This window comes from Phyllostomus discolor, chromosome 11 (assembly GCF_004126475.2).
Source record: "Phyllostomus discolor isolate MPI-MPIP mPhyDis1 chromosome 11, mPhyDis1.pri.v3, whole genome shotgun sequence".
NCBI classification, from domain to species: domain Eukaryota; kingdom Metazoa; phylum Chordata; class Mammalia; order Chiroptera; family Phyllostomidae; genus Phyllostomus; species Phyllostomus discolor.
In genome coordinates, this window is record NC_040913.2 from 42,876,113 (window position 1) to 42,899,337 (window position 23,225).

A 23,225-nucleotide genomic window follows, 5' to 3' on the forward strand; every position below is an offset into this window, starting at 1 on the left:
TGGTACAACCACTATGGAAAGCAGTATGGAACTTCCTCAGAAAACTAAAAATGGATCTGCCTTTTGACCCCGCAATTCCACTGCTGCGACTCTATCCTAAGAGCCCTGAAACACCAATTCAAAAGTTCCTATGCATCCCAATGTTCATAGCAGCACAATTTACAATAGCTAGATGCTGGAAGCAACCAAGATGCCCATCAGTAAATGAATGGATCAAAAAACTATGGTACATTTACACAATGGAATTCTATGCAGCAGAAAGAAAGAAGGAGCTCCTACCCTTTGCAACAGCGTGGATGGAGCTGGAAATCATTATGCTAAGTGAAACAAGCCAGGCAGTGAAAGACAAATACCATATGATCTCACCTTTAACAGGAATCTAAATAACAAAACAAAGAAACAACAAAATGTAACCAAAGACACTGAAATAGAGGCCAGGCTGACAGTGCCCACAGAAGAGAGTAGAGGGAATTTAAGGGGACAATGGGAAGGGTTCACAGGAACAAACTTAAAGGACACATGGTCATAAACTAAGGGGAGGGTGGTAATAGGAGGGAAGTGGGGAGGGGTGGGAGGGGAGACTGGATTGGGAAGTAAAAAGGAGAAAACTGTATTTGAACAATGATTAAAAAAATAAATAAATAATAAAGAAAACTTTTAAAAAAGGTATTCTAGAACTTTATCTAATTTGTATAACTTGTTTCAAAATTAGAGACCAGAAAGAATCAAAGTGGGGGGTTTTTTGGTAAAAATAAAGACCTCTGTTCATAACTGAGTTATATAGGCAATGAATTTCTTCTTTCAGCTGTATCATAAAAACTTTACATTGCTTCATTGTATTACAACTTCCTGTGACATTTTCTTCCTCCCTGTTTACCCTGTTCCCTAGGCATTAGGCATTGTGCTAAATCTAGGGAACTCATCTGAAATCACAGCCTTTTTCTCAAACACTGGGTGCTCTATTTCAATGACCAATGCCAACTTAGCTTAGAGGCTGATTAAATCAAAGATAGGTTCCAGTTTTCTTTTTTCCAGCAACTGGAATAAAACTTAAAGTCAAATATAGTCAGAGAAGGGTAGTTTCCTGACTCCTTGAGCCTATATGAATTAATTTCTCCAGTTCCAAATGGTTCTTCATTATCCCCTTAACATTCTGCCACCTCCTCCTCCTCTCTCTCTCTCTTTCTTTCCCTCACTCCCTCATCCCCTTCCTCACCCCTCTCTCACACACACAGGCTTCTCTTCTCTTTCATCAGTGCCTGCTACTTCACTCTCCTCAGTTCTGCTATGTTGTACTGTCTCTTCTGCTTTCTTTTGCCTCTTTATTGACTATTATTTCCCCTTGTTTCTTTATGCTTTGCTTTTCAACTCTACACTTCTTGGCATCTATGAGGAAAAGCTTTTTATTATTTTTATTTTATTGATATTATTGACACCACCAGTCAATAAAAATATTGGGGTTGTTTTTGGCTAGATGATATGTGAAAAAATTCCAGTGAAATAACTAGAATCTATTGTTCCATTCTTCTGAGTTCTGAGTTTAAGGGCTTATACACATAGCCATAAAAGCTTGTTCACATTCTACCTAGGCCTTAGAAATCTTCAAACGTAGTGTTATCTTACATTTGCTGTTAATTTTTTTTTTATTTCACCCCTGGATGGCATGGCTCAGTGGATTGAATGACAGCTGCAAACTGAAAGGTTGACAATTCAATTCCTGGGTGGGGCACATGCCTGGGTTGCAGGCCAGGTCCTCAGCTGGGGGCATGCAAGGGGCAACTGATCAATGTATCTCTCACTCATCAGTGTTTCTCTCCCTCTCTCTCCCACCCTCCCCTTCTTTATAAAAATAAATAAAATCTTTTTAAAAAAATATTTTTTTAAATTTTGAAATGGATTATACTTGATATCCATTCCATTTTAAAAATTTTGTATCTTGAAATAATTTCAAACTTATACAGAAGATGTATGAAGTAAAATGACTCTATTTTGCCTTTATCCATATTTCACAGTGGTTAATATTTTAGCACTTTTGTGCCCGTTCTCCTTCTAACCCTCCCTACACACATATACCATCACTGGTCTTTTCTGAACCATTTGAGAGTAATCTGAAAATATGATACCCCATTAACCTTAAAATATTCCAGTTCATATTTCTTGAAAACAAGAACTCTGGTCAATGTAATCACCACATAAACTTCCAAATATGGAGAACAATTTAATAGAACACTACTATCCACCCACAGACCTTATGCAAGTTTAACCAACTGTGCCAAAGTCACTTTTCCCAATCTGGTCCAGGACTGCATGCAGAAACACAATACACTTATTCACTTTTTCTGATTTTCATGGCCTGCACAGTTCCAAAGGATACAGGCCTTTCATTCTGTAAGATGGGCCCTCAGTTAGGTCTATACAATATTTCATCACGTCCAAACTTGTAGCATGAATTCCTACCAGAATACCTAAGAAATTATGCTGAGCTCTACTTAGCATAACTCTCAGGAAGCACGTGATATTGATGGTATCTAACCTGGCCAAGTTGGTGTTTACTATAAAAATACAATTTTCCTGTTCTCTAGTCAATCTAGTATTGGGGTGGGGGAATATTCTTAGATTTTGCCAGTATCCTGTTTTTCCTAGAATTTCCATAGCTTTGACATCCTTTGAAAATTGCCTAAATCAATCACCACTCTGATGGTTGCCAAATGGTGATTTTTCTATTTATATACTTTCTTCTGCTTTTATTAATAGGCAATCTACTAAAGAAAAGCATTCCCTTCTCCCTCAAGTATTTATCTATTCATTTATATTAGTATGAACTCATGGATTCCTATTTTATTCAATGATTATCACTGATTACTACCATTATTTTGATGCTAAACTTGTCCCAGGTTTTGGCCAGTGGGAGCCACTCCAAGCTAACTCATCTGTCTACTTTGACAATGTCAACATTCCCTTACTTTTTTTTAAATAAGTATTTATTATTAAAACAAACTTCAGAAAAACATGTCTATTAAAACATGGTTAATTTTGACAACAAATGTCAGTGAGCAAAAAAGTGTAATGAGGAAGCAAGAATCACTGTTACTCAGTAACATTACACCCACCTCTTTAATTACACCTCAGTTACCTTGAAAAATAAAATGGTATCTCTACGAACTTTAGGCATAGCTCTGGGTTTATGGCATGATTTGCCTTTCATGTTTTATTGATTTCCAGAGGGTAATATTTTATTATACCAAGTCAAATGTATGTTCTAAGAAAACTCTTCTCTTTTAACGTAGTCTATTGACTTCCTGTCTGAAACTCTCAAGACCAAATTGCCTTTACACTTTTCTAAGGAGAAAACAGATAACCCTCAAGTTTTTTCAACATTGCATCTTTGGCTCCCATTCTTAAAAAGGATATAGGTGCAGTTTAATTAATACTGATTTTTTTAACTATGCAGAAATCTAACTCTGCTTTTTAAATCAAATAAAAGGAAAACTGTGGCACCATTCCAAAAATCTAATGTCAATAAAAAATGGCAGCATCACAAAGATCTAAGCAAATCTCATATATAGCAGATTTGTTGTACAAAACATATGATTTATTTTTAGCAAGAAAATGAAGTTTAATGACAGGTAAAATAAACCAATTACTGTATTATATTGAATACCAAGATTAAATAACCATAATTATCTCATAAATCTTCTAATATCAGAACTACTTGCATTTTAATAACTATATGTAACCCTCATTTTTTTAATTAAATGTCTATTCAACAATGCTAACTGGAACAAATACATTTATGTAAATTTACATCCTAGAACACCAGAGTAAATAAAAAACATTAGTCAAGGATGGATAAAAAAGTTCTATTCTTCTTTGTCATCTGTGTGATCAGGTGGCAAAGGGCATACTTTGCTCTTTCCTTTTCCTAAGCCACTCCTTCCTGCCTCTTCAGGAATCTGATTCTCTTTCTCATAGTCTTTAGGGGACAGTCTGAAGAATTCTCCAATTCCTTTTGCCATTTAAGAGTTGGGTGCACACAAACTGGATTCCCTCCTGCATACTAACTTTCAGCCTTCCTCGATGAAGGGCACATGGAATTAGCTGCAGAAGTGGAGGAACCAAGCACCTTCCTGGGGGCTTGAGAAGCCACCACTTTTCTATAGGTGCCTGGGACATTGTCTGCTGTAGTCTGCACCATATTCAAACTCAAGGAGATAAAAGCAACCAGCTGAGAGAATTTTCCTGGAAAAAAAATCTATTTCCTTACTTTTTAGCACAAGATGGTCCAGGCTCATCGTGCGTATTCCCTCCCAAGACTTGAGGAAGTCCTTCTTCCAAGGAGTATTTTTAGGGAAGCATGGTATTTAGAAACTAATGTCTTAGCATTTGGTATGGATCATTGCCACTGGAATGTCATACCTTTTAAGCCCTCCTAGGGGATGGAGCTGGAAAATAGACACATACATGTATACTATTTATATCTATTCCTAATCTATCTGTTTATATATACTGGGAAAAAATCAGTTTATACCAATTTCTCCAATTCCAAGCTAATACCTAAGGATTCTTTCATCTCCCCTTTCTATGTTTATAAATTCCTTCTCCAACAGTAAAAAATGCAGCTCTTATTCTCAATATATTCACTCATTTGCTCAATTTTTTACTTATTTACTCAACATAAAGAATCTCCCAACCACATCAACCAACTCAATGCTTGTTTCCCAATTACTGGCATGCCAATGTCTCCATGCCTGCAAAAGAATAGAATGAGAAGCAAGGGAAAGTAAGAAAGACAGAGAGAGCAAAGTAGGAAAGGAGCAAAGGAGAGATGGGGAGAATGAAATGAAGAGAATGGGAAGAAGGAAAGGAGAGGAAAGCAGAAGAAAGCAGAAGAGAGGAAGCAGTTACTTACTTTTAAAACATCTTCCACAGCCATCTTCCCTTCATGTCCTAGTAAAATAGTGTATGGATAAAGCCGTTGGATTGCATGTTTGATTGACATCATAGGAAAGGAATCCTATATAGGAGCAAAAATAAGTGTGAATGAGTAACATCTATAAAATAAGTCTGAAATTTTATCTGAAATGTACATATGACATTAAAATTGCCTTATAAATAATAACCAATATTTCCCATAAGTCTACATAAGCAAATGTTCATTATTTCTTCTCTTCCAGTTCCACACCCTTTCCCTTGATAAATTCTCCCACTTCCATCTTTCAGCTGCTATCTGTATTGAAGGCTTCCATGTATCTAGTCCCAACCTCTTTCTTGAACTCTAGACTTGAACTCTCCATTGTACATTAGATGTGACTATATGAATATCCCATAAACCCCCAATTTGTATGTCTGAAACTATGTGTCTGAACACATCTACCTACATTACTCGTCCCAAACTACCCTCTTCTGTTAATATGCTGAGGGTTGTGATAATGGTGTTGGTTACATAACTCTGAGGAGTTGCATAATGAAGCATTTAAGAATATTAACTTTTGTATACTTTCAAATGGTTCAGAAAAGACAATGAGAGAACAAGCAAATGTGGTAGTATGTTAACAGTTGGTGATTCTATTTGAAGGAATTGGAGATGTTCATTTTACTATTTTTGAACTTGTTTTAGATTTAAGAATTGTCCAAATAAAAAGTTCTGAACAAAAGTAAAAGATGCAATAAACAGAAGAAAAAGTGTTCTAGATACATAGAACAGTGTAAACAATGCCTGGAAAACCTAACTTACTGACTTTCAGGAAACATAAAATAAATAGCAATAAAAGTTTAAAAGTAAATCTCATCTAGGCGGTGTTCCCACTACCAGGGACTATGCTTCTTAGTAGAGTCTGTCACTGACTATTTCAACAGTCTCCCTGTACATCCAGGCTCTCTCCATCCCTCCTTCCTGCCAACAGAGTTACCTTCCTCCAACATATATGTGACTGCAGCATACCTGCCCTACTTAATAATGTTTGATGGGCCACTTCTTCCACATTATAAAACCCAGACTGCTTCACTCACCAGGTAAAACACATCACACTAAGGTTTTAACCTCTCTTTACCATATAGGCTTGCTCTAGTGCTACAACTTAGCTCTTGAAAAACCAGGCCTTTTTGTGATTCACCTCCTTTGTAAGTGCTGTTCCCTCTGCCTGGAGGGCCTTTCCACCATTTCAGACACTACTGTCATGACCTTGTCAGTGCTGCACCAAATCCTTCAGATGTATTTTCATCTTTTCTGTGCCTCCCTCTCTGCTTTCATTTCCAACAATCAGCTGCTAGATGTCTTCCTCAGTCTTTTGAAAAAGACTGCCTGTGAGTTCCTAGAGCCAGCTTTGCTCACAGCTGGGAGGAGAGCTGGTGCCTGGACATTTATGCAGCCTGGGACCACCATAACCCATGACTGACCACACTAGCGTGGGAAAGCCCCAGCTCCTCTGCATCAGGTTGGGGCAAGTCTAAGGCACAGCTTACACTACAGCATACCTCCTCGTGATCAGGCTAAAACTCCTTTCCTCTATGGAAATTACACCTGAGTTGTGTATCTACTTTCACCCCTCTAAGACTGTAAGCTCTTTAAGGGCTCAGAACATACCATTGGTCTCTGTATAGTTTGCTGCCCTGTACAACAAATCAATCTCAGTTCTTGTAATATTTATAAAAGAATATGACAAGGCAAACTGAAGTGATTAATATCCAAGGATAAACTTTTAAATTTTCCTTGCCACATTTGGGTATATTAGTCATTAATTTTACTTTATACATACCAAGATTTGAACTGCAGCTGGTAAACTATCTAAAGGAAAATCTGGAAGTCCAAGAGTAGAAGATTCTTGGGAACAGAGAGTGGTGGCAAAAGACAAAAGCTGAGAAACTCTAGGGTAAAAAGATAAATGATATTAAATTTTATTCAAAAGTTTTAATATATAAAATGTATAATTCTGTTTAATTTAAAAAGACATCTACTATTAAATTCTTAAGGAACAACAGCTCCACATTACTAATATTCCATTTAAATCTCAGAAGCTGATTAAATAACAGATATATTTCTGAAAGCCATCATAATATGTGAGGTTTATCACAACCTCGCAGCCTCACCTCCTATCTTTCTCAATCTCATCCTATTCTCTAACCACCAGAAGCTTTTTATAGCCTCAAAAATAAGACATACACTCTCATATCCCGTGCTTTAAAAAATATTCTTAGAATTCCTTAATTCCATTCTCTATCTGATAAAAGCCTATTCATTCTTTAGGATCCATCTCACATGCCAACGCCTGTATGAATCCCTTATAAACTCTCAACTACAACAGCCAATACTTTGAAATTATTACCTTATATACTATTTAACTAAAGTATTCAAATATCTTTAAACTCTACTAGATCTTGAGTTTCTTACCATCAAAAATCATGTCTTTACCAAGATTTTTACCTTTATCATCTTCTTTATCATTTTTATAATCAGGACTTACCACAGCTACTAACATTTCTTCAAAGATTAGTTGTTGAATGAATGAATGAATCAATCAATCAATCAATCAATGGGCAAAACAAATTCAATGTTAAGTGTCCATATATATATATATATAAAAATATATAAATGTATAACTGACTTACTTTTCAGCCGAAACATTGGCTCCAACAGAATATAACAGTTTAAGTTGGTCCTAAAATAACATAGAAATATCGAAACCATTAATAAGGAATATAACAGATCAAATGCAAATGCTTTATAGATAACCCAGTCTTTTAATTACCAGACACTAAGTAATTAATAACAAAAAATAATCTATTCATGCATGTCATTCTCTTTAAAAAGTAGCCATTTTTACATATTAGAAAAATAAAGCACATTAATTTTTCTTCCTCATTTCCACAGATTTTCTTCACCCTATATCCTTTTTACTTACCATTAACTACTGAGGAGGACATCTATCAACCAGTAACATTTTTATATTAACTGAATTTATCATGAATAGAAAAACTTTAAAAATAAATTATCCTTGTTCATACTTACCTTGAAGGGTAGATAATAAATATCTCTGGCTTGAAACCGAGAACGGAGAGGGGGGTCTAATGGATTCCCAGGGTACTTAGGCACCGGCAAGCCCAAGGCAATCACTCGGAAGTTTTCACTGACTCGAACAATCTTCCAAGCATCCAGCTCTGTTTTGGTGTGATCCTTAAAGAGCATGAGATCAAGTATTACAGCATAACTAATATAGATTACAACTGCAAGAGCTTCCAGGCTAAGAAATTTAGGCCCTGGCTGCTGAGTAAACTATTTTAGAACCCTCTCAATGTCAAAGTGTCAAAGAAGGAAACAAAGTTAAATAAGGATCAGGATGCCAGGGAAGGCTCACAATATGAAGAGTGGTGTTAAAGGAAGAAGCAGTAAACATATCAAGGAACAAAGGAGATGTGGGTCAGATCTCTATCCTACCCAGTAACACAGAGGAACAGAAGGAAAATACACGGGTTTCAACCAGAGGAAGTAAAAAGGTAGTCCCAGAGGGCAGACCACTGGCAGAGAAGAGCAGAGCCTTCCCATGGACCTTAAATACATACCTATGTCTATGTGTATATTTCTACCAAGGTATATTAATGGTAACAACTAACATGTATTGAAAACATAACTACATGGTAAGAACATTCCATAAATTTTTCTCATTTAACTTTCATCAGAATCTAAATAGACATTTAATTCCTTTTTATGAATGAACAAACTGATGTTCAGAAGAGTTACACAATTTGTCCTAGGTCCCGCAACTAGTATATGGTGGTGTTGGCTGACTGGAAACAGCACAGGTTCTAGAATTATAAATCCTATTTCTAGTGCTTGGTACAAACTCCAGCTAAGTCACCAAGAACATGTTGTTATACCTTCTGAGCCACAGCTTTCTCACCTACAATGTGGGAATAATATCATCAACATTATTATTGCTGTTATGAAAATTAAATGCGATTATCTGTGTGAGAGCAACTGGCCCATAGCAAGCATCTACTAAATGCCATTCCTTCCATCTCTGCCTGACCTTATCATGCTCTTCACTGTCCTCAGCTGTAGAATTCATGGAGCTAACAAAATTGATATGAATGTACATGTGCACATTCTGAAAGACAGGGCTTCAGCTTTCAGCAGATCTTTAGAGAATGTGGCCCATTCACGAAACTCAAGGCCTTTCTTGACCAGATTTACATCTGATTCTCCCAGTCTCAGCAACCACTGCACATCCATTCCCTCAGCCCGCCTTCCCTGACCCTGTGCTCATGCCCATCTCAACACTGTGGCTCTCCAGACACATCATGCTGCATCACCAATGCTGCTCCACTTGTTTGGAACACCCTTTCCACTTTGCACAGCCTAAACACAAGTATCATTCAAAGCTTAGCACAAACAATGTCATCTTTAAAATGAGCTCCTTTCTATCTCCTCCCTCCATTAGAACCACTTTTGTATCCTGCACTGAATCCTAGGCAAGTGTCTATCCACACACATTTGTGCACTGACTTCTGTCTACGACTGTCTCTTGCTGGATCCAAGATCTTGAAAGGACTTATCACCCCTAGCACATATTGGGATCAAAGTCTGTTGACTAACCACATTAAATATTTAAAAACATAATGAACAATTATCTCTAGCATTATCAAAATCATGATCCTACACTTAATAAGTCTAACACTAAAACTATGTCATATGCACTAGAAAACTGGAATTTGAATATGACTCTGAGAAACCAAGAATATAATTTTTAGAAAGCTAAATATTTCTCTTTTCCACTTACCTAAAAATTATAATCAGAATATAAATAAAATATATATAAACTGATTGTATCTGTTTCCTTAATAATATTCTATTGTAATTACCTCATGAAACCATTAACACTTTGAGATTTTCAAATTTGATATACTGAGTCTAGCAAGAAATAAGTGGAACTTCAGTTATGGTACTGAAATCCTTTTATCATATAAATTGTGTTAAAATAAGGGTGTTTTGTGAAGGAAGTTTGCTTACATTCTGTGAAGTTTTCATGAGACAGACTCTATGAATACAGAAGCTACATTTACCAATAAAAATTATGTATTGATACCAATATTTACATTGGAAAAAATGTAGTACATCCTAAAAAAAATGTAGTACATCTTTCTTATTTAATAATAAGCAATCCTTATATCCAAAACCCTTTTGACCCCATGTCCCAAATTCCTATCCAAAGTAATATGTTGAATAACTTTGCACAGAATTCTACTCCATGAATAAAGACTAGGTCAAAGTTCTTGTTATGGAGTAATTCATATACTTACAAAAATGATTCCATAATCTAAGTGTTCTTTTCCAAATCATTTACCAAAACTGATACATAACTATATAAGGCAAATAATAATTATTTTATAATTAGAAAATATCAAAGGGGAATGTTCTATAACATATCTACCTAATTTCAAAGTAAATGTAAATTATTATTTTTCTATGTATATGTATTTAAGTTATTTATAAAATATAAATTAATAAAACTCAAAATAAGATTTTAAAAAATGTATAACAAACTGGCTTTCAAGTCAATAAATTAACTATAACAATATGAATGAATGACTTTAATTTTTCTGATTAAATCCTCAACTATCCCCCTGTTATTATATTAGTATGGTACCACTTTAGATAGATCAAAAAGAAAACAACTATACTGCACAGTGAAACACCAGCTGGGATCTCCCCAAAACAGTAAAGAAACAGTACTAAAAAAACTGCAAGGTAGGTTTCCAAAAAGACAGACTAACACAGCAGGAATTAAAAGGAGATGCTCCTAGTTCTGCCAGTCATGGAGCATCAGTTCAAACAGATCCTCTGGTGTCAAAATCTATTATTTACTGCCTAGGTTGTTCTGGGCTTATATTAGCTCCCTGGGAGCAGGATCAAGAAGCTTAAGAGCAAGAAACTTAAGTCCTGCTCTTAAGAAATCTGTAACCAACTTGGGGCAGGAGGACTACCCTAACTCTACTGCACAGGTGTGAGAGAGGCTCTAAATCCTAGAATACAGAGGCAGAGCCAAGAGTCCCTGGAGACCTGGTTAGCCAGAGAGCTGCAGTGTGGTGCAATCAGAGCTGAATGAACAGGGCTGTCTTCTGTCCTTTTGTGACATTACAAAAACCCCTTCTCCAAGGTCTTTGAAGAGCCCACATTCCCTTGTCATTGCCCTCTACACACACTTGTATCATAGTATTTAATGATTTTATTACAGTTATTCATTCATCCAACAAATAGTTATTGAGCACCTACTAAGTGCCAGGCATTGCTCTAAGAGCCTGAGATAACATCAGTGACAAAAATCCCTCCCCTAGGGAAAGTTATAACCTAATAAGGGAGAGCAGAGAATGGGCTAAAAACATAATAAGTAAATCATGTAGGATGTTAAAAGACGGTATGGGGGAAAAAAAGAGCAGGGAATATGGGGGCAGAGGGCATATTACAATTTTAAATAGGAGGGTGAGGATAGGCTTCATTGATAATAAAATATTTGACCAAAGACTTGAAGGAGGCACAGAAGTGAGCTGGGCATGTATCTGGGAAAAAAGCACTCCAGAAGAATTAAGTGCCTATGCAAAGCACCTGTGATAAGGTGGGAGCATGCCCAGCCAGCATGTTTAAAGCAAAGGGAATTCCAGCAGCTGGAGCAGAGTAAGAAAGGAGAGAGCTAGAAGGAGATAAGGCCCAAGAATCAGTAGCACAACAGAGACCCTGTGTTCAGTGGACTTTTCACTTCATTCTGAGAACAGGATTTTTGGAAGTTGTGAGAGGGTCAGAACAAGAGAAAGACCCAATCTGTTGAATGTTTTAAAGAGATCACTGACTGCTAGGGGGCAGGAAAGATGGAAGCAGGGGGTCCAGTTAAAAAGAGATGCTCCTGCCCTGGCTGGTGTAGCTCAGTGGATTGAGCGCGGGCCTGTGAACCAAAGGATCGTGGTTCAATTCCCAGTCAGGGAACATGCCTGAGTTGCAGGCCAGTTCCCAGTAGGGGACGCACGAGAAGCAACCGTACATTGATATTTCTCTCCCTCTCTCCTTCCCTTCCCTTCCCTTCTAAAGATAAATAAATAAATAGAGAGAGAGAGAGAGAGAGAGACGCTCCTAGTCATGGCAGTCCTGATGCATCCTTTCAAACAGACCCTCTGGTGTCAACATCTATTATTTACAGCGTAGGTTGTTCTGGGCTTGTATTAGCTCAGTTAGGAGGCTCTTAGAACAACCCAGGCATCAGATGCTGGTAGCTTGAACCATCAGGGTATCTTTTAAGTACCTTATTCATTTCTACAATATTTACTGGACTTTGTACTTTCTGAGGCCAAGAACTAAACTGTTTTCAGCTTTGTAGTCCCACCACTGACTAAAAGCCTGGCTTTTAGTAGATATTTGTTGAGAGATGAAAACAGAAAAGGGGAAAGAAAGGGAAGACGAATTAAAAGGAGAAAAAAATAAAGAAAGGGAGGAAGAGAAAAAGACAAATCTATTAGATTGGCAAGATAAAGTAAAAATTTTAGAGGCTGTCTAATATGGTCTGCAAATATTAGAAGAGCCTTGTAAAACTACAAATTCATGAGGACTTCAGCAACTTGCTACAGATATGGGCAAACTAAACATGTATCCTCATTCTGATACAATCATGTTTATCCAACAAATGACACTGCCCACAGCTCAGTAGCTAAGACAAAGCAGCTGAGTTTTTCTTTTCTTACTTGGAGAAGTTTGTCATAACGCTCTGCAGACATTAGGAAGCGTCCATCTTCAAGCTGCATCTCCCTATTTTCCAGCAAGTTGTTCAAAACAGGCAAGACATTCCTCTCCGCCTTTTCCAATCCTTCCAAAACGAGAGTTCTGCCTTCTGTAGCTGCACGAACTGCACACTATTTCCAAGAAACAAAAGTGATATGAGAATATAGAAGCTAGCAGAGCATGGACTAATTTTACTTGTAATGCAAATTATACTTGTGGTTCTTACCTATAGGGACCAGAAACTAAGAAAGCTGGGTTCCAGATCTTAATCTGCCTATCTGATTTTAGGTAATTGATTTTTCTCTCTTTAGGCCTGTTTCCCTTGTTTGTAAAATGAAGAGAATGGAAGAAATAATCTCTAAAGTTCCTTCCAGCTATAACATTGCAGATAATACCCAATGAAATAGAAAACTTGGAGCTATCTTTGAATCAGTAACAATTAAAAGAGGAAGCAGAGTCCTTAACTACAAAAGCAAAATGAAGATATCTGTCCTATCTATCCCACAAGTTTCTTGAGAGGATCATGGGTGAGAACACGTGGAGACTGTAAGGTTTTAAACAAGAGTCACCATCAGAATGAATTCAGGTTTATTCTAATATTCAATGCTGCCAACATTATAAACATAGCAAGTTTTTCTAGTGAAATATTTAAAAAAAGAAACAGTGCATAGATATTTTAGATGGAAAGAATACTTGTGATCATTTCTCAAAGCGGAAATTAGATCAACTGTAAGGATTCTTTCCTGCCCTTCAAGCTACAGAACTTCCAGAGGCCTAATTTTCCCAAATAAAAATCAGAAAAAATAGGGCAAACTCTTTCTGGAAACATCATCTTACATAACAGCTTTAACAACCCAACATGTGGACACAAAGGTTCTCAAGATAAAAGCAGCCGCATGACCTAAAATTAAAACTGTCCAAGTTCCTGTTCTAGATTTCCTTCTGATTTGATTAATGACATGAGGCAGACAATTGACCTAGAGGCCTGTGTCCTCATTTCCTAAATGAGAGTACCCTCAAGGGGTACTGTACATTATCACTATTTATGAATAAGAGCAGTACTGGAAAAAAATGTAAACCCATCAAACATATTAAACTATAAATTATTATTAATATAGCCATGACTTAATGAAAATAAATTCCAAAGAACCTGGAATAAATTACTCAAAATAAATTACTCAAAATAGCTAAAGTATAATAGTACTAAAGAAGCAAAAAGCAAAGAAAAAAAGAAACCCTTAAAATAGTGATTTCAAGTTCTTTATTTTAAAATAAGAATATGGCTGGAGGGGAGGACAGCATTACAGAGGGTAGAATGGTGTCTCCTTCATTTCGCCCTCCAGCTGTGGCAGCCACAGTGGACTGGATCCAGCCAGCAAGCTAGTAGTGAGAGGCACCCTCAGGAGACCCCTAGATCACCTCTTCCCATGGCCTCACCATGGTGACCTACAGACAGAGCTGCGTGTGGCCACCGTATATCTCTCCATCATATGCTGAGCTTAGCGAAGCTGTCAGACATATTGTCAACAAAAGATTTGGTTCTAGATTGGTGAAACTGGATGTGAAAATAAAGTTATGCAGTGACGTGGAACTCTCAACATCTGGTTCATTTAATACAGACACTGGTAAAATTACTGGGAACTTGGAGACCAAATATAAATGCTGTGAGTATGCCCACTCTGGGAAGAGAAATCACAATTGAAGACCAGATTTGTCAAGGTTTGAAACTGACATTTGATACCACATTTTTGCCAAACACATGAAAAAAAATGGAAAAATCAAGTGTTCTTACGAAAGGAAATGTATAAACCTTGGTTGAGATGTTGAGTTTGATTTTGCTGGACCTGCCATCCATGGTTCAGCTGCCTTTGGTTACTAGGGCTGGCTTGCTGGATACTAGATGACCTTCAACAGTGCCAAATCAAAGCTGACAAGGAATAGCTTTGCAGTGGGCTACAGGACTGGGGGCATCCAGCTACACATTAATGTCAATGATGGGACAGAAAGTGGAGGCTCGATTCATCAGAGCATATGTGAAGATCTTGACACTTCAGTAAACCCGCTTAGACATCAAGCACCAGCTGCACTCACTTTGGCACTAAATACCAGTTGGATCCCACTGCTTCCATTTCTGCAAAAGTCAACAACTCTAGTTTAATTGGAGTGGGCTACACACAGACTCAGGCCTGGTGTGAAGATTACACTGTCAACCCTGGTAGATGAGAACAGCATTAATGCTGGAGGCCTCAGACTTCGGCTTGCTCTGGAGGTGGAGACTTAATCCAGCTGAAAGAAACCTCTGGGAATGGATATCAGAAGATCTGGCCTTAATAACATTTCCAATGTGACCAGCAGGCTTTTTTTCCCTCCAGGAAGGTGATCACAACAAAAGATGAGCTAAACAAGAGCTGTGTTTTAAATATTTAGACAGTTACTTGTTAGCTGGTTTCCAGGCGAATTGCTTGTCTGTCTAGTCACCAGCACAAATGCATTTGACTATTAAATAAATGTACTACCCACCAATAATGAAATGGACCTTCATGAAAACTGTGCAATAGTGTGTGTGTGTGTGTGTGTGTGTGTGTTTATGTTCCTATTTCCCCCTGCATCAAATGCTTTCAATCTTTTTTATTTTTTTTAATTTGATCATTATTGTATTTTTTTCCATTACCATTTAGTCCCCTTATACACCTCTCCCCTACCATTGAATGAAATGAATCCGTGGATTTAAGATAAGGTGATAATTTTTTTTGTTAAATAGCAACCATTAAAATCACTTTTGGTATCCTAAAACATGACAAATTATGAATGAACCAAGTATATATAAAAAAGAAAACAAAATACCAGAATATGATCAGATTCATTTCTGGCTGCTCTGGCACTTACCTGCTGTTGGTGATGGGTCAGTCACTTTACCTCTCTGAGCCTCCATTTCTTTCTAAAGCTATACTACTTGTGGTGCACATCTCATTAATTATGCTGAATTAAATGAAATAACCTGTGGCACACGATAAACCCTTAAAAAGAGATTGACATTATTATGAATACTGTCATTGTCATCATTGTTGCCATCGTCATCATTGCTTTTTCAGGGAAGTGGCATAATACAGTAGAAAAAAACCTAAACTCTGAAATTAGACAGATCCTGGCTCCAATCCCACCTCTGTTCATCAGTGGTACAGCCATGGCCCTCTAAGGCTCAGTTACTTCACCTATACATCAAGGAGGTCATGTCCTTCCTAAGGATGTTTTCAGAATTAAATACACCTAGTGTAACAGAGGTCTCCTCAATAAAAGTTATTTTCATCTTTCTTAATTTTTTAATGAATTATACAAATCTATCAAACGGTTAACATTATATAAGTGGATAAGAGTTGGCCTGCACAAAATGGCAACATTGTAAGGAGCCAAGGCTTGAATTACTCCTAACACAGAAGCCAAACATAGACTCTCCAACTGAGCCGGTGACAAGAACACACTATAATATTGTGTCTGCAAAGGACCTGGTGCAAGTACCATAATTCAACCACTCTCAACAGATCTGCTTCTAATAGAGATGTTTTCCAAATTCCAAGACTTAACTTATGAATAAACTTCTAAAATACAACTTTGTAATTTTCACAGTGGTTACATGTGGAAAGTGACTTCACAATCCATAAATGAGATAAAGTTTACAAGTAAATGTTTTTCCCTACTTGCTAAAATAAATAAAAGGAATTTAAATAAGATAAAAATCTTTTCTGATCAATAACACTATTATTCAATTTATTAAGAGTTGCTTTTGCTGACCTATAATACTTAAGCAGTATATTTAAAAAGTTAATATTATTTTTTCTATTAGTAAGAGAGTCAAGAATAAGCCAAGACAGAATACACTGTAATATTATATTATTGTTTAAAGTGCATGTTTATACTTAATATTAAATATGTATATTGTACATCATGGAACTTCACAGTGTCATGTCAAATAAATTAACAAGATGCAAATATGAAAAGAGGTCCTGGCTAAAAAAGTTAAAGAAAATCATCTGAACTTCCCTATCCTGGCCCTCTACTCCCAAAATTAGCTTGGAGGTAAAGAGCATCTCCTCTCAGTCAAACATAAAACATACATGTAGGTTATTTGTAGCTTAACTACTTCATTTTGGCTTATATTTGAGTAATCCAAGCAATTGCACATTGACTTAAAGTCCTCTTCTCTTTAGAGCCACATACCAATAAACATAATTAATGATTAGAATGGCACTAAAAAGAAATGAAGACAGTAATAGATTTTTAAGGGGTTAGAATATTGATGGTTTAGGCTTTTTCAGGATTTTTTTTATCTTCTCAGGCAAATGAAAATCAATGTGGTAGCAAAATGTCTTATCTAGTCTCTTTATTTCTCCCATAATATAAATTTTCATACTTCTGGTCTTTAAACAATTTCACTTTTTAAAAAAATAGTGTATATCATCTGTTTACCAAAGTAATTGAATAAAAATATTTACATTGCCTTTGCTACAATAAGTGGATAAGTTATGGCAAATATTCACATAGACAAGCATGATGTAAAGTTTTAACATTTTCATAACAGACTATAATTTATTCCATCAGTACCTCTCTCCTTTTTGTTACCCACTCAATTCGATATCTTACAAAAGCAATAACAAATAATAAACATACAGAAGAGTCAGCCTGGTTAGTAATTTTTAATGCAAATGAAAGCCTATCAATATCAACATCAATGCAGTCACTCACATTGTACTGATAACAGTATGAGCTGGAAAATCTTTCTGGAAAGCAATTTGGCAATAAACACATATTAAGACTTTTGAAATTGTCCAGACTCTTTGATTAGTAATTATACTTCTAGCATTCAAATCAAAAAAGTAATCAGAGATAATAACAAAATAGAGGTTACTATGATATTCAACAAAGTTCTATTTATAACAGTGAGAATTTAGAAAGAACCCAAATAACCAGCAACATGGGAATGTGGATAAAATGGTAACGTTAAATAAATAATGTCACATGTATTTGATAAAATACTATTTGGATACTAAAAATCATCTTTTTAAATGTTATTTATTTAGAGAGAAGAGAAGAAAGAGAAAAATCAATATGCAAGAAAAAAATCGATTGGTTGTCTCTTCACTCGACCCAAGGCCCACAAGCCAGGCATGTGCCCTGACTGGGAATCGAACTGGTGACCTTTCAGTTTGTGAGGACAATGCCCAACCCACTGAGCCATACCAGTCAGGTCTAAAAATCATATTTTCAAAGAATATCTAATGGTACAAGAGGATGCTCCTGATAAAATATCAGGTTTTTAAAAAAGCGCGCTATAAACAGGGTCTGTCCAGAAGGTATCCAGTTATGTAATATGAAAAATAGAAACCTGTATTGAAGAAGTTACAAGATACAATAATCACTGTACACAGGACAATGAAGCCTTGGTACCCTTCAAAGTAGGCACCTTGGGACTTCACACAGTTCTCCCAATCACCATCAGCTATCCCACTGTATTTTCCTGAATCTCGTCGACAGTCTGAATCTCTTCTCTTTCAAAGGTGATTTTAGCTTTGGAAAAAGCCAAAAGTTGCAAGGCACCAAATCTGGGCTATAGGGGGGCTGGTTCACCTGGGTGATTTGATGTTACACCAAAAAATTCAGCAGGAGATGTGATGCCTGAGTGAGCACGTTTTCATAATGAAGCTGCCAATCACCAGTAGCCCATAGCTGAGGCCTTCTGAGTCATCCAAATAGTTTCCATGGAGGAATGTGCAAGCTTAATGCAAAATGTGATGCAGGTTCATTGCTCTACTCATTCATTTTGAATGCAAGCACCACATAATATACATGCTCACTCAACAGTGTCTACCGCCCCCACTGACTAGTATGTACAGTGAAGTTGTCATTGTTCATACATGCACATTCCAGTCTACTCTCCTTGGCTGTCAGGTTACATCAATGTTGTGTAAACTGTTCTCATTATATTAACAATGGCTGGACTTTTCCCAGACAGACCTCATAAAACTTTATATACATAGTATACAGCATTTTCTTAAAAATTACATATGATTAAATAAATATGCAAATAGACATAATAAAAAGAAATGCAGAAAATATTTGCATTGTTGGTCTTGAAGGGGAAATTACAAGTAGTAATTTTTACATTCTTCCCTATGCTATTTACCATTTACTCTATGGTACTATCATTCTTTACTCAGTTTCTTTTGTTTTTCCCACTAAAACATAGGCTCTATAACAGATATTTGTCACTTCTGTTCACTACACTTAGTGCCTGACAAATAGCATTCATTTCAATAAATATTTGTTAATTAATAAATAAATACTGTACTATTGTGTGTATATATATATAAATATATACATACATACTATATATACTATATACATCTAAAAATGAGAATTTATGACTTTATTAATCAGAAAAAATAATCATTACTTTTAAAGAAAATATAAATTCCCCATGACAGAATTAACCTAATTCTGAACTTCAAGAGTAACAGTTGAGTTTAACTTCTCACTTTATCATCAATCATCCTTAATCCTACATGAAAATAAGCAGAGGTCAATGGCCATGACCCCCAACTTGGATTTGTGAGTTTTGCTAAAGTTTCCAGCTGAAATGTCAATTAATAATTACTTGGACATCACCCATAATGTGCATACAATGTCAACCACAATGAATATCCCACACTCTCTCCCCCAGCACCCACAACATGGCCATATGTATTTTTTCATCTACATTGGCCCACCTAAGTTCAAAGGCATCACCTGATAATAAATGAAGATACTGACTCTCCCTTAACCCCAGACATCAAATTAAATAACATAACTATAAAGATCTTTTTAGTCAAACAAACATATGACTAGTGGTAATCAAATGGCAACCTCATCTACTGAGAATTCAGATGGGAATTATTCATTGTGGTGACTCAAAATACATGTCAAAAACACAGATATCTTTTCCACCAGGTCCCCCAGTCCTATACAGTTTGTTTTCTCTTAATTTATTTAAAATTTTAACAGGGTTGATTTGCAAAGGAGAAATCTATCATCAAATATAAGTGCCAGTTATACTCCAGACAACTTTTAGGTGCCAGAGATAAACAAGATAGTTACATGCTAGTGGGGAAGACAGACAATAATTAGATAAATCTAGATACTGATAGATGCTCTGAAGATTACATTGTATAATATGATAGCATGGTACATGTGAAAAGGGAGTGGGCATATCACTGATTACCTCAGCTAAAATATTCCGAGAATGTATAATCCGAATGGTAAAGAGGCAGCTATATACAGAGCTAGAAGATATGCCAAGCAGAGGAAATATCAAGTACTTGTGTAACAAGATGCAGCCAAGGGGGGCCCCAAGTAAGGATTTGTAATGGGGTCCAGAACTCAGGGTGTCCAGGAAATATTAGAAAAAAAAAAATATATATATATATGGATGTCCTCAACCCCACAAGTCTGAAGTGGGGGATGGGACGCATGGAGCAGGGCCACTGAGAGTTGTTCTGCATAGCAGCAGTTTTGCAGATAACCTCTAGAACAGTCATTTAACATATCTATAACCTTTAACTGGTTTCATAGATATGTTAAATAGCTGTCACCATGCTTTGAGCCAGTGGAATGGGAGTGACTTTAACCCAAGATACAAATGGGAGGTAACTCCCCCTGGTTACAGAGCCTGCGTGAGAGCTTGGGGATGACTGGCTCCATGCCACAGGGCCATGCCTCCCGGACTTATTACGGCAGCCTAGTAAAGCTGGAAGAATATGGGAATGCTGGCAGGTGTAACTGTTTGTGGGAGGAGTCAGAAATGGTGCTGCAGAGGAAGATTGGCACAGAGATTTAAACTCAGGTGCAACAGCCATGCTGGGGGCTTTCTGGGACCATACCAGGCTTTGTTGAAAGTTGGGACCTTGCAGCTTCAGGGTGCACCCTTTTCGCTACATGGCTTAGAAAACAGGAGAGACTTTGCCTGGAAGAAAGGGGGTGAAAGGATTCTTCTGGTGGGCCATGAGAAGGCGCCACATGGTTTTGGATTAACTGGAGATCATAGTGGTCAGTTGATGGTACCGGAGCCAAGGGGCTGTCTAAACCACAGACTTCTACTTCTTTTCCTGAGATATAGTACCCCAGACTGGGCAAAGGGGAGAAGGAAGGACTGTGAGTTTGTGGGTATTCATTCTAAAGGTCTTTAGTCTTTTTAATGAAGACATTAAGTCATTACTCTAAGTCTGTATAACTTTTTAAATAAATTATCCCTTTCCTTTTCACCAATCTCTGGCATTGAGAGGCGTCTTTCCCAGGCAGCTGGCAAGGTGAACCTAGTACAGTGGGGGGACTCTGGATCACAAGGCTGGGTTCATTCGGTAATAGTATATCATTCACCCCACCCCCGCATCTGTTCTGCAACACTTGTACAAAGGCTCTGAGGCTCAAAAGTATTTGTCCTATTTTTAAGAGAACAAAGAGGCACTATAGTTGGAGCCTAGAAAGCAAGGGAAAGAGAGGAAGCAGATGATGTGGACAAGACTAGGCCCTGTAGAGGGCTGCAGGTCATTTTAAAGGGTCTGGATTTCATTCTGGGTGTAACGGGGTTGCATGGCAAAGAAATGATAGGATCTGATAGGAAATGAGCAAAAAGTAAGGAATGTTAACTGCCAGGAAATAAGAAAGAAGGAAAAAATGAAAATCAGCTATAATCTCAATAAATAGTCTGAAGCAACTTATAGAAAGGATCCACATTCCTACACTATAGTCACAGGCTTTGAAGGTGTCAGTGCATTACAACTGCCTAAATAATTGATGTGCATCATAATCAATTGGATTCCCCAAGAAACCATGCAAGTATAAAATATTGTCTACCATACTTTTAAATAGCATTTTAAATATTTTATAAACTGTAAAATAGATATCATGAAAATATGCTTTTTAGAATGGCAGGAGGGTTTAGTATTACAGAGTTTAACCCAAATAATTTATGTTTCAAGAAATAAATCTTTAGCTAATCAGTAAATTTAGTTACTTAAAACAACCCCATTTCTGAGATTTCTGAACAGCCAAACTTTTAAGCTATCTTTAAAATTACAAACATATAAACATCCACTTTCTCTTCCTGTAATTAATCCATACACAAAATTCATTCAAAAAGTGTTTTCAAATTCATACTTTAGAAAACAAATCCAGTTCTTTCACTGTCACTTAAATATCTTCCTATTTCCTCCTCTGGACTTATTATGCTCTTATCTCATTTTCTAATCCTTGCCAGCTCCTCACTGTTGGGAACTGCCCGGCCTGGTCTCAGAAGCTATAACACCCCCATGGCTAAAGCTGAGTAAGAGACCTTGGGACCATAAGCCACTAAAGAGACAAAGCTTATCTTCCTGACAGGGGAACCCCCTCTGGCCCCTTTACTTCACTCTGCTTGGCCCTAGGTGGATGACCTGTTAGCCAATGATGAGTAAGATTCCTCAAGGGAGGGATGACCTAAAACAGGCATGGTCAAGAAGGGGCCCTCAAAGAAGGACTTGGGGGGGGGGCTATAGAAAAGGGGGTGATCAACCCTTGCCCCTGGGCTTTGACATAGCCTGAGTCCTCATTCTGTCTATGAGAAGTCTCCTAATCTTTTGACTGCCTTACTTCCCTCCCTGACTTAAGCCTGAAACAATGCCAGAGGGCGGTGCAGCCCTGGGCAGGAATGGGCAGTTCCCCTAGACAATCAGGCCTAAGAAAGGAATGCATAAAATCCTGTGAAAACTGCTTTGCTACAAATGCTCTCAATTTTCTGATAAGGGTCCAAGCATGAAATGAATTTGTTTCCCCAAAGTTTTATAGCCCTTTAGCTAACTGACCCTGACTCAGAAAAAGTCCTCAGTTCTTTGAATGTTATCTATTGTTTGATCATTACTGCCTGACAATGATGAGCTTTACCTGTATTCCTGTGCAAATTGAATCCAATAAAAGCCTATTGAGGAACAGACCCTTCCCCTTTGAGAGACCAGCTACCTTTCCTCCCCAAGCAGACCATATCTTGGTAGTCTTATTCCCATCTATGATGGCAGCGGGGGGTGGGGGGGTTCTGCTGGACAAAGCTCCCCCATACCTCACTATCCCAACTCAAATCTCATGTCCTCACTCTCATCCTCCTTGGGTCCAAAAAGGAAGCAGGCTTTGTAAAGGTAAATTTTTTCCCATTTGTAATTAGAAATAATCTATGATGTGAACCTTTGGCAACATGTGAATAAAACGAACTTCTTTAAAATGTACTGTGTGGTTCATCCACAAAGGATTACTTTTTAATTCTTGGCAATCTAAACTTCTCAGATTTTCCCACTATAAGATGCTAAGTTTGATCACTATCAATGTAGTGACTGCCATTTCTCTCCATTTAAAGTGCATTTTTCCTTTTGTAATAAGTAAACTATGTGACATATGAATATCCTAGTCTCTA

At 37.1% G+C, this 23,225-nt stretch overlaps 1 protein-coding gene and 2 pseudogenes across 3 annotated transcripts in view; 1 reads left to right on the forward strand and 2 right to left on the reverse strand.

The window, feature by feature from the left end:
• VWA8 (von Willebrand factor A domain containing 8) overlaps window positions 1–23,225 on the reverse strand; it is a 417,525-nt gene that overhangs the window by 338,803 nt on the left and 55,497 nt on the right. For all 3 annotated transcript variants that reach the window (XM_028526305.2, XM_036011319.1, XM_036011320.1), the window contains 5 exons: window positions 12,721–12,888; window positions 8,006–8,170; window positions 7,606–7,655; window positions 6,756–6,864; window positions 4,910–5,014 (listed from right to left, as the gene is read on the reverse strand). In XM_028526305.2, the coding sequence (XP_028382106.1) occupies window positions 4,910–5,014; window positions 6,756–6,864; window positions 7,606–7,655; window positions 8,006–8,170; window positions 12,721–12,888 (597 nt within the window). The remainder of the gene's footprint in view (window positions 1–4,909; window positions 5,015–6,755; window positions 6,865–7,605; window positions 7,656–8,005; window positions 8,171–12,720; window positions 12,889–23,225) is intronic.
• Window positions 3,178–4,842, reverse strand: LOC114508380 (annotated as a pseudogene).
• Window positions 12,895–16,606, forward strand: LOC118497347 (annotated as a pseudogene).